The 12610-nt window shown below is 43.0% G+C and overlaps 1 protein-coding gene across 1 annotated transcript in view; it reads right to left on the bottom strand.

Moving 5' to 3' along the window:
* Nucleotides 1–12610, bottom strand: part of LOC131977809 (desmoglein-2.1-like) — a 65471-nt gene that overhangs the window by 20066 nt on the left and 32795 nt on the right. The window contains exons 12-13 of the mRNA XM_059341252.1: nucleotides 424–582; nucleotides 189–330 (exon numbers count right to left, since the gene is read on the bottom strand). Coding sequence (XP_059197235.1) covers nucleotides 189–330; nucleotides 424–582 — 301 coding nt within the window. The remainder of the gene's footprint in view (nucleotides 1–188; nucleotides 331–423; nucleotides 583–12610) is intronic.

The following is a 12610-nucleotide window of genomic DNA, read 5'->3' as shown; positions in this document are numbered from 1 at the left end:
TCAAATTCTAGTGGTAAAAAAATATACAGCAGAACTCTCTTAAATTATAATATACTGAAAAGTTATTATAGAATTTTTGCATCATGATATCAAATATTTCTGCCTCCTCTAGCTTTAAGTATTCCACATCACATAAGAGGATAAATATTCCTGAAGGAGCTACAGTACACTAAAGCAGAAACACTGACCTGCAGGACTTAACTCGTTCACATTTCCGGGCTGGATGACTCCAAACACTGGCGGGTTGTCATTTTCATCTATAACCTTGAATCGTATGTCAACGTCGTCCTCTGCACGGGTGCCGTTCCTGTACTTGGCAACACCTGCTAGCTGAAAAAAGAAATGTGACATGAAAAGCTTATAACATAGCAAATGACTATACAGAAGAAGATTAACAGAAGAATAGAATATCTTGGCACTCACAACGTACGTATCGATGTTTTCCCTGTCAAGTTTTTTGGTGACACGAATGTATCCATCTGCGGCGTCGACTACAAACACATGGAAGGGATGTTGGTTTGCACCAATGCCTTCTAAAGAGTATAAAATATTCCCCGTGTCGTCATCAAAATCTGAATGAATCTGAAACAAACAGCACACAGCTGATTCAGCTCAACACAGTCTAATATTACATTTCAGGGCACCACAAGGACAACATTAGCATTAGCTTGGAAACTATTTATTTCATGGGGAGAAGAAACAAAAAATCCAAACCATGTTTTTTTGTTCAAACCTAAACAATAAACATCTCAGCATTTGGTATTCAATTCAACATTAGTTCTTTTACTCTCAACAAACAATAAAATGATAATAGATATACTGATGGATCAAAATTGTAGAAAACATAAACCTCACTCTAGTGAGATATAGTGTATAGAGTATAGAGTGTATACAAATTGTCCCCACCTCTAATAGATGATTTAATCCAAATTCCAAACCCTCAATTCTTAATAAACAATTATTGCTGTTATGTGCCTCATTATAATTCTAAAGAGTCCAAGTGCGTCCACAGAGAGAGAGAGTGTGTGTGTGTGTGTGTGTGTGTGTGTGTGTGCAAAAACAACCATGGACTGACAAGACAATAAACAACACAATTGATGTTACAATTGACACAATACTACTACTAGTAACAACAACAACAACAACTAGAAAATTCCTAAAGAAATTTTGATTGTGTGCTTGCCTCTGGACCGTGACTCTCGTGGCTTATCAAAAGGGGCACGGATTAAACAGGGACTTTCTGCTGAGTACACTCACACCTCATACAAGTCTCTAGGACAAACGGTTCACTAGTTAGTAAAACGGGCGTGGCTTATCAAAAGGGGCGGGGTTATCAATCACCAGTTAAACAGGGACTCTATGCTGAGTAATCTGACATTTTATACAAGTTTCTAGGACAAACGGTTCATTAGTTAGTAAAAGGGGGCGTGGCTAATAAAAAGGGCGGGAATTAATGAATTATTGTTATGGAGAACTGAAAAGTGATGAATCATCATCATGCATGACAAGTTTGAGGCAGATTGGACAATGTATGGTCAAGTTATAAGGTCTCGTGTTTTATGAAGAAAGCCATGTCTGTTTACTTAGAGTAAACTGACAGTTATCAGTTAGAATGTCTGTGTTGGAGGAGGGGGGGGGCTTTGGTAGCTAAGCAACCACGTAGCCAGGTGGAGTCGACCAATCAGAGCAGAGCAATCAACTGAAATTAACTGACGATGGAGAGAGTTCCGTCTAAGTGAGCAGACAGAGGTCGACAAACTTGAAATTCTGGCCTCGAACAGAAAGCATTTTCGGCAAAACCATAATACCTATCATTGATCTGACTTTACTTTGAGCGTCCTGAGTTCTTCCTGAACATCTCCATATGTTTTTTTTTAAGAAAAATGAAAAAATAGCTTTGTTAGAGCGATTTTAAAAAACTGTTAAATTTTTTTTTTGAGAAATCTTCCTTCATTTTTAATATGGGAGCCGATGCGGCAGTTGGTGCATTTTGTTTGAGCATCTGTGCGTCCTGCGCCCAAACTATAACTCTGACAGCTTTACCAGAGGATTGTGAGTGAGAGGACAAATTTTCCTACGTTTCTATGTATAAATTATTTCTGTAGAGTGAAATTTGCGGCCTGGAGCGCAGTTTTCAAATTTATTTTTTGACAATTCTTTCTCTCCCTCTACACTCTGTTTGATGACTTCCCCACTCTAGACTCTCCATAGGGTTACATTGGGGGGATTTTTTGACGTGTTTTTGCCCAATAATTTGAAAACCGTATGTCGAAACCCTTAGAAAAGTCATAGCACACTTGTCATGGGCGAGCCGGTCGGTTTGATACCTTTTTTGTGTATGTGCGGCAAAAACTCTGGGAGGAGTAGTCGACCGAAAAATGACACGGAAGAAACGGAAGATTAAAAATAATAAAAATTCCAGGGAAATTTTGGAGTGCCACGGGACTACTGCCGGATGATTATCGTGGTTTAAATCAGCAGTTAAACAGGGACTCTGTCCTGAGTTCACAGACACCTCATACAAGTCTGTAGGACAAACGGTTCACTAGTTAGTAAAAAGGGGCGTGGCTACTCAAAGGGGGCGTGGCTTCAATCACCAGTCAAACAGGGCTCTGTCCTGAGTCCACAGACACCTCATACAAGTCTGTAGGACAAACGGTTCACTAGTTAGTAAAAAGGGGCGTGGCTACTCAAAGGGGGCGTGGCTTCAATCACCAGTCAAACAGGGACTCTGTCCTGAGTTCACAGACACCTCATACAAGTCTGTAGGACAAACGGTTCACTAGTTAGTAAAAGGGGCGTGGCTTATCAAAAGGGGCGGGGTTATCAATCAACAGTTAGACTGGGACGCCATGCTGAGTAATCTGACACCTCATACAAATTTCTAGGACAAACGGTTCATTAGTTAAGAAAGGGGGCGTGGCTAATCAAAAAGGGCGGGAATTTATGAAATATTGTTATGTAGACAATCAGTGATGAGCCATCATCATGTATGACAAGTTTGAGGCAGATTGGACAATGTATGGTCAAGTTAAAAGAGTTAACTGTTTTCAGTTCAAATGTCTGTGTTGGAGGAGGGGAGAGGGAGGGGGGGGGAGCTTTGGTAGCTAAGCAACCACGTGGCCAGGTGGAGTCGACCAATCAGAGCAGAGCAATCAAAAGAAACTAACTGTCACTGACAATGCTTTGCTAAAGTGAGCAGCCAGAGGTGGACAAACTGAAAATTCTGGCCTCGAACAGAAAGCATTTTTGGCAAAACCATAACACCTATCACTAATCTGACTTCACTTTGAGCGTCCTGAGTTCTTCCTGAACGTCTACATATATTTTTTTTTAAGAAAAATGAAAAAATAGCTTTGTTAGAGCGATTTAAAAAAACTCTTACATCTGATTTTTTCAAAAATCCTCACGTGTTTTTAATATGGGACTCAATGGGGCAGTTGATGCGTTTTGGTGGCACTTCTCTGTGTCCTGCGCCCAAACTATAACTCTGACAGCTTTACCAGAGGATTGTGAGTGAGAAGACAAATTTTCCTCCGTTTCTATGTATAAATTATTTCTGTAGAGTGGAATTTGCGGCCTGGAGCGCAGTTTTCAAATTTATTTTTTGACAATTCCTTCTCTCCCTCTCCACTCTGCTTGATGACATCACCAGTCTAGAGTCTGAACATTCCGCGCAATACACACACATGGGAAAATCGCCCTCCCCATTAGTTTGGAAAAATGGAAATGTTTTCGCACTTCGTGCGAAAACTATACGTGCAATCGCTTTGAAATTTCACAGGACTAGAGTTAAATTCAGGCCCTACAACTTTCTAAATTGGTTCGGAATTTTACGAGCAACGGTTTACGAATGGTGAGGCCCCAAAGTTTGCGCAATGCGTTCTGGATGGGCCGAAAAGTGCACGTTTGTGCACGTTGTGCGAAAACGTGCACGCCGATCGCTAAAAAAAGTCATTCCACACGATTCCCGATTAGGGCGCAACTTTTGACGTTTTTACTTTTCGCGATTTCTCAAAGCTGCGGGACTAGTTACGCGCCAAAGTTTTTACGGAAGAATAATCTATAATAAAGAATAATAATAATAAACACTAGAAACAAAATTCCAGGGAAATTTTGGAGTGCCACGGGACTACTGCCGGATGATTCTCGTGGTTTAAATCAGCAGTTAAACAGGGACTCTGTCCTGAGTTCACAGACACCTCATACAAGTCTGTAGGACAAACGGTTCACTAGTTAGTAGAAAGGGGCGTGGCTACTCAAAGGGGGGCGTGGCTTCAATTACCAGTCAAACAGGGACTCTGTCCTGAGTCCACAGACACCTCATACAAGTCTGTAGCACAAACGGTTCACTAGTTAGTAAAAAGGGGCGTGGCTACTCAAAGGGGGGCGTGGCTTCAATTACCAGTCAAACAGGGACTCTGTCCTGAGTTCACAGACACCTCATACAAGTCTGTAGCACAAACGGTTCACTAGTTAGTAAAAGGGGCGTGGCTAATCAAAAGGGGCGGGGTTATCAATCAACAGTTAGACAGGGACGCCATGCTGAGTAATCTGACACCTCATACAAGTTTCTAGGACAAACGGTTCATTAGTTAAGAAAGGGGGCGTGGCTAATCAAAAAGGGCGGGAATTTATGAAATATAGTTATGTACAACTGGTCAGTGATGAGCCATCATCATGCATGACAAGTTTGAAGCAGATTGGACAATGTATGGTCAAGTTATAAGGTCTCGTGTTTAATGAAAGAACGCCATATCTGTTCAGTGAGAATGTCTGTGTTGGAGGAGGGGGGGGGGGGAGTAGGAGGTTGGGGGAGGCTTTGGTAGCTAAGCAACCACGTGGCCAGGTGGAGTCGACCAATCAGAGCAGAGCAATCAACAGAAACTAACTGTCACTGACAATGCTTTGCTAATATGAGCAGCCAGAGTTGGACAAACTGAAAATTCTGGCCTCGAACAGAAAGCATTTTTGGCAAAACCATAATACCTATCACTTATCCGACTTCACTTTGAGCGTCCTGAGTTCTTCCTGAACGTCTACATATATTTTTTTTTAAGAAAAATGAAAAAATAGCTTTGTTAGAGCGATCTAAAAAAACGGTAAAATCTGATTATTTCAAAAATCCTCGTGTGTTTTTAATATGGGACTCAATGGGGCAGTTGTTGCGTTTTGGTGGCACTTCTCTGTGTCCTGCGCCCAAACTAAAACTCTGACAGCTTTGCCAGAGGATTGTGAGTGAGACTACAAATTTTCCTACGTTTCTATGTACAAATTATTACTGTAGAGTGAAATTTGCGGCCTGGAGCGCAGTTTTCAAATTTGTTTTTTGACAACTCCTTCTCTCCCTCTACACTCTGCTTGATGACATCACCAGTCTAGAGTCTGAACATTCCGCGCAATACACACACATGGGAAAATCGCCCTCCCCATTAGTTTGGGAAAATGGAAATGTTTTCGCACTTCGTGCGAAAACTATACGTGCAATCTCTCTGAAATTTCAGAGGACTAGAGTTAAATTCAGGCCCTACAACTTTCTAAATCGGTTCGGGATTTTACGAGCAACGGTTTGCGAATGGCGAGGCCCCAAAGTTGGCGCAATGCGTTCCGGATGGGCCAAAAAGTGCACGTTTGTGCACGTTGTGCGAAAACGTGCGCGCCGATCGCTAATAAAAGTCATTCCACACGATTCCCGATTAGGGCGCAACTTTTGACGTTTTTACTTTTCGCGATTTCTCAAAGCTGTGAGACTAGTTACGCGCCAAAGTTTTTACGGAAGAATAATCTATAATAACTAGAAACAAAATTCCAGGGAAATTTTGGAGTGCCACGGGACTACTGCCGGATGATTCTCGTGGATTAAATCAGCAGTTAAACCGAGACTCTGTCCTGAGTTCACAGACACCTCATACAAGTCTGTAGGACAAACGGTTCACTAGTTAGTAAAAAGGGGCGTGGCTACTCAAAGGGGGCGTGGCTTCAATCACCAGTCAAACAGGGACTCTGTCCTGAGTTCACAGACACCTCATACAAGTCTGTAGGACAAACGGTTCACTAGTTAGTAAAAAGGGGCGTGGCTTATCAAAAGGGGCGGGGTTATCAATCAACAGTTAGACAGGGACGCCATGCTGAGTAATCTGACACCTCATACAAGTCTGTAGGACAAACGGTTCATTAGTTAGTAAAAGGGGGTGTGGCTAATCAAAAGGGGCGGGAATTTATGAAATATTGTTATGTAGACAATCAGTGATGAGCCATCATCATGTATGACAAGTTTGAGGCAGATTGGACAATGTATGGTCAAGTTAAAAGAGTTAACTGTTTTCAGTTAAAATGTCTGTGTTGGAGGAGGGGAGAGGGGGGGGGGGGGGGAGCTTTGGTAGCTAAGCAACCACGTGGCCAGGTGGAGTCGACCAATCAGAGAAGAGCAATCAACTGAAACTAACTGTCTGACAATGTTTTGCTAAAGTGAGCAGCCAGAGGTGGACAAACTGAAAATTCTGGCCTCGAACAGAAAGCATTTTTGGCAAAACCATAACACCTATCACTAATCTGACTTCACTTTGAGCGTCCTGAGTTCTTCCTGAACGTCTACATATATTTTTTTTTAAGAAAAATGAAAAAATAGCTTTGTTAGAGCAATTTAAAAAAACTCTTACATCTGATTTTTTCAAAAATCCTCGTGTGTTTTTAATATGGGACTCAATGGGGCAGTTGATGCGTTTTGGTGGCACTTCTCTGTGTCCTGCGCCCAAACTATAACTCTGACAGCTTTACCAGAGGATTGTGAGTGAGAAGACAAATTTTCCTACGTTTCTATGTATAAATTATTTCTGTAGAGTGGAATTTGCGGCCTGGAGCGCAGTTTTCAAATTTATTTTTTGACAATTCCTTCTCTCCCTCTCCACTCTGCTTGATGACATCACCGCTCTAGAGTCTGAACATTCCGCGCAATACACACACATGGGAAAATCGCCCTCCCCATTAGTTTGGAAAAATGGAAATGTTTTCGCACTTCGTGCGAAAACTATACGTGCAATCACTTTGAAATTTCACAGGACTAGAGTTAAATTCAGGCCCTACAACTTTCTAAATTGGTTCGGAATTTTACGAGCAACGGTTTGCGAATGGCGAGGCCCCAAAGTTTGCGCAATGCGTTCCGGATGGGCCGAAAAGTGCACGTTTGTGCACGTTGTGCGAAAACGTTCACGCCGATCGCTAAAAAAAGTCATTCCACACGATTCCCGATTAGGGCGCAACTTTTGACGTCTTTACTTTTCGCGATTTCTCAAAGCTGCGGGACTAGTTACGCGCCAAAGTTTTTACGGAAGAATAATCTATAACAAAATTCCAGGGAAATTTTGGAGTGCCACGGGACTACTGCCGGATGATTCTCGTGGTTTAAATCAGCAGTTAAACAGGGACTCTGTCCTGAGTTCACAGACACCTCATACAAGTCTGTAGGACAAACGGTTCACTAGTTAGTAGAAAGGGGCGTGGCTACTCAAAGGGGGGCGTGGCTTCAATTACCAGTCAAACAGGGACTCTGTCCTGAGTCCACAGACACCTCATACAAGTCTGTAGCACAAACGGTTCACTAGTTAGTAAAAAGGGGCGTGGCTACTCAAAGGGGGGCGTGGGTTCAATTACCAGTCAAACAGGGACTCTGTCCTGAGTTCACAGACACCTCATACAAGTCTGTAGCACAAACGGTTCACTAGTTAGTAAAAGGGGCGTGGCTAATCAAAAGGGGCGGGGTTATCAATCAACAGTTAGACAGGGACGCCATGCTGAGTAATCTGACACCTCATACAAGTTTCTAGGACAAACGGTTCATTAGTTAAGAAAGGGGGCGTGGCTAATCAAAAAGGGCGGGAATTTATGAAATATTGTTATGTACAACTGGTCAGTGATGAGCCATCATCATGCATGACAAGTTTGAAGCAGATTGGACAATGTATGGTCAAGTTATAAGGTCTCGTGTTTAATGAAAGAACGCCATATCTGTTCAGTGAGAATGTCTGTGTTGGAGGAGGGGGGGGGGGGAGTAGGAGGTTGGGGGAGGCTTTGGTAGCTAAGCAACCACGTGGCCAGGTGGAGTCGACCAATCAGAGCAGAGCAATCAACAGAAACTAACTGTCACTGACAATGCTTTGCTAATATGAGCAGCCAGAGTTGGACAAACTGAAAATTCTGGCCTCGAACAGAAAGCATTTTCGGCAAAACCATAATACCTATCACTTATCCGACTACACTTTGAGCGTCCTGAGTTCTTCCTGAACGTCTACATATATTTTTTTTTAAGAAAAATGAAAAAATAGCTTTGTTAGAGCAATCTAAAAAAACGGTAAAATCTGATTATTTCAAAAATCCTCGTGTGTTTTTAATATGGGACTCAATGGGGCAGTTGTTGCGTTTTGGTGGCACTTCTCTGTGTCCTGCGCCCAAACTAAAACTCTGACAGCTTTGCCAGAGGATTGTGAGTGAGACTACAAATTTTCCTACGTTTCTATGTACAAATTATTACTGTAGAGTGAAATTTGCGGCCTAGAGCGCAGTTTTCAAATTTGTTTTTTGACAACTCCTTCTCTCCCTCTACACTCTGCTTGATGACATCACCAGTCTAGAGTCTGAACATTCCGCGCAATACACACACATGGGAAAATCGCCCTCCCCATTAGTTTGGGAAAATGGAAATGTTTTCGCACTTCGTGCGAAAACTATACGTGCAATCTCTCTGAAATTTCAGAGGACTAGAGTTAAATTCAGGCCCTACAACTTTCTAAATCGGTTCGGGATTTTACGAGCAACGGTTTGCGAATGGCGAGGCCCCAAAGTTGGCGCAATGCGTTCCGGATGGGCCAAAAAGTGCACGTTTGTGCACGTTGTGCGAAAACGTGCGCGCCGATCGCTAATAAAAGTCATTCCACACGATTCCCGATTAGGGCGCAACTTTTGACGTTTTTACTTTTCGCGATTTCTCAAAGCTGTGAGACTAGTTACGCGCCAAAGTTTTTACGGAAGAATAATCTATAATAATAAACATGAGCAATAATAAGAGATGCCTCGAGCTTCGCTCGAGGCACTCATCCTCACTGCTTGCAGTGAAGATGAGTGCCTCGCTGCTTAGCCGTGGCACTAATAAACATGAGCAATAATAAGAGATGCCTCGAGCGAAGCTCGAGGCACTCATCCTCACTGCTTGCAGTGAAGATGAGTGCCTCGCTGCTTAGCCGTGGCACTAATAAACACTAGAAACAAAATTCCAGGGAAATTTTGGAGTGCCACGGGACTACTGCCGGATGATTCTCGTGGTTTAAATCAGCAGTTAAACAGGGACTCTGTCCTGAGTTCACAGACACCTCATACAAGTCTGTAGGACAAACGGTTCACTAGTTAGTAGAAAGGGGCGTGGCTACTCAAAGGGGGGCGTGGCTTCAATTACCAGTCAAACAGGGACTCTGTCCTGAGTCCACAGACACCTCATACAAGTCTGTAGCACAAACGGTTCACTAGTTAGTAAAAAGGGGCGTGGCTACTCAAAGGGGGGCGTGGCTTCAATTACCAGTCAAACAGGGACTCTGTCCTGAGTTCACAGACACCTCATACAAGTCTGTAGCACAAACGGTTCACTAGTTAGTAAAAGGGGCGTGGCTAATCAAAAGGGGCGGGGTTATCAATCAACAGTTAGACAGGGACGCCATGCTGAGTAATCTGACACCTCATACAAGTTTCTAGGACAAACGGTTCATTAGTTAAGAAAGGGGGCGTGGCTAATCAAAAAGGGCGGGAATTTATGAAATATAGTTATGTACAACTGGTCAGTGATGAGCCATCATCATGCATGACAAGTTTGAAGCAGATTGGACAATGTATGGTCAAGTTATAAGGTCTCGTGTTTAATGAAAGAACGCCATATCTGTTCAGTGAGAATGTCTGTGTTGGAGGAGGGGGGGGGGGGAGTAGGAGGTTGGGGGAGGCTTTGGTAGCTAAGCAACCACGTGGCCAGGTGGAGTCGACCAATCAGAGCAGAGCAATCAACAGAAACTAACTGTCACTGACAATGCTTTGCTAATATGAGCAGCCAGAGTTGGACAAACTGAAAATTCTGGCCTCGAACAGAAAGCATTTTTGGCAAAACCATAATACCTATCACTTATCCGACTTCACTTTGAGCGTCCTGAGTTCTTCCTGAACGTCTACATATATTTTTTTTTAAGAAAAATGAAAAAATAGCTTTGTTAGAGCGATCTAAAAAAACGGTAAAATCTGATTATTTCAAAAATCCTCGTGTGTTTTTAATATGGGACTCAATGGGGCAGTTGTTGCGTTTTGGTGGCACTTCTCTGTGTCCTGCGCCCAAACTAAAACTCTGACAGCTTTGCCAGAGGATTGTGAGTGAGACTACAAATTTTCCTACGTTTCTATGTACAAATTATTACTGTAGAGTGAAATTTGCGGCCTGGAGCGCAGTTTTCAAATTTGTTTTTTGACAACTCCTTCTCTCCCTCTACACTCTGCTTGATGACATCACCAGTCTAGAGTCTGAACATTCCGCGCAATACACACACATGGGAAAATCGCCCTCCCCATTAGTTTGGGAAAATGGAAATGTTTTCGCACTTCGTGCGAAAACTATACGTGCAATCTCTCTGAAATTTCAGAGGACTAGAGTTAAATTCAGGCCCTACAACTTTCTAAATCGGTTCGGGATTTTACGAGCAACGGTTTGCGAATGGCGAGGCCCCAAAGTTGGCGCAATGCGTTCCGGATGGGCCAAAAAGTGCACGTTTGTGCACGTTGTGCGAAAACGTGCGCGCCGATCGCTAATAAAAGTCATTCCACACGATTCCCGATTAGGGCGCAACTTTTGACGTTTTTACTTTTCGCGATTTCTCAAAGCTGTGAGACTAGTTACGCGCCAAAGTTTTTACGGAAGAATAATCTATAATAATAAACATGAGCAATAATAAGAGATGCCTCGAGCGAAGCTCGAGGCACTCATCCTCACTGCTTGCAGTGAAGATGAGTGCCTCGCTGCTTAGCCGTGGCACTAATAAACACTAGAAACAAAATTCCAGGGAAATTTTGGAGTGCCACGGGACTACTGCCGGATGATTCTCGTGGTTTAAATCAGCAGTTAAACAGGGACTCTGTCCTGAGTTCACAGACACCTCATACAAGTCTGTAGGACAAACGGTTCACTAGTTAGTAAAAAGGGGCGTGGCTACTCAAAGGGGGCGTGGCTTCAATCACCAGTCAAACAGGGACTCTGTCCCGAGTCCACAGACACCTCATACAAGTCTGTAGGACAAACGATTCACTAGTTAGTAAAAAGGGGCGTGGCTACTCAAAGGGGGCGTGGCTTAAATCACCAGTCAAACAGGGACTCTGTCCTGAGTTCACAGACACCTCATACAAGTCTGTAGGACAAACGGTTCACTAGTTAGTAAAAGGGGCGTGGCTTATCAAAAGGGGCGGGGTTATCAATCAACAGTTAGACAGGGACGCCATGCTGAGTAATCTGACACCTCATACAAATTTCTAGGACAAACGGTTCATTAGTTAAGAAAGTGGGCGTGGCTAATCAAAAAGGGCGGGAATTTATGAAATATTGTTATGTAGACAATCAGTGATGAGCCATCATCATGTATGACAAGTTTGAGGCAGATTGGACAATGTATGGTCAAGTTAAAAGAGTTAACTGTTTTCAGTTAAAATGTCTGTGTTGGAGGAGGGGAGAGGGAGGGGGGGGGGCTTTGGTAGCTAAGCAACCACGTGGCCAGGTGGAGTCGACCAATCAGAGCAGAGCAATCAACAGAAACTAACTGTCACTGACAATGCTTTGCTAAAGTGAGCAGCCAGAGGTGGACCAACTGAAAATACTGGCCTCGAACAGAAAGCATTTTCGGCAAAACCATAATACCTATCACTGATATGACTTCACTTTGAGCGTCCTGAGTTCTTCCTGAACATCTACATATATTTTTTTTTAAGAAAAATGAAAAAATAGCTTTGTTAGAGCGATCTAAAAAAATGGTAAAATCTGATTATTTCAAAAATCCTCGTGTGTTTTTAATATGGGACTCAATGGGGCTGTTGTTGCGTTTTAGTGGCACTTCTCTGTGTCCTGCGCCCAAACTAAAACTCTGATAGCTTTACCAGAGGATTGTGAGTGAGAAGACAAATTTTCCTACGTTTCTATGTATAAATTATTTCTGTAGGGTGGATTTTGCGGCCTGGAGCGCAGTTTTCAAATTTATTTTCTGACAATTCCTTCTCTCCCTCTACACTCTGCGTGATGACATCACCGCTCTAGTTTCTGAACATTCCGCGCAATACACACACATGGGAAAATCGCCGTCCCCATTAGTTTGGAAAAATGGAAATGTTTTCGCACTTCGTGCGAAAACTATACGTGCAATCGCTCTGAAATTTCACAGGACTAGAGTTAAATTCAGGCCCTACAACTTTCTAAATCGGTTCGGAATTTTACGAGCAACGGTTTGCGAATGGTGAGGCCCCAAAGTTTGCGCAATGCGTTCCGGATGGGCCGAAAAGTGCACGTTTGTGCACGTTGTGCGAAAACGTGCGCGCCGATCGCTAATAA

Source organism: Centropristis striata, chromosome 9 (genome assembly GCF_030273125.1).
Source record: "Centropristis striata isolate RG_2023a ecotype Rhode Island chromosome 9, C.striata_1.0, whole genome shotgun sequence".
In the NCBI taxonomy this organism is placed as follows: domain Eukaryota; kingdom Metazoa; phylum Chordata; class Actinopteri; order Perciformes; family Serranidae; genus Centropristis; species Centropristis striata.
Note: the sequence above shows the minus strand (reverse complement) of the source record. Positions and strands in the feature narration are given on the sequence as shown.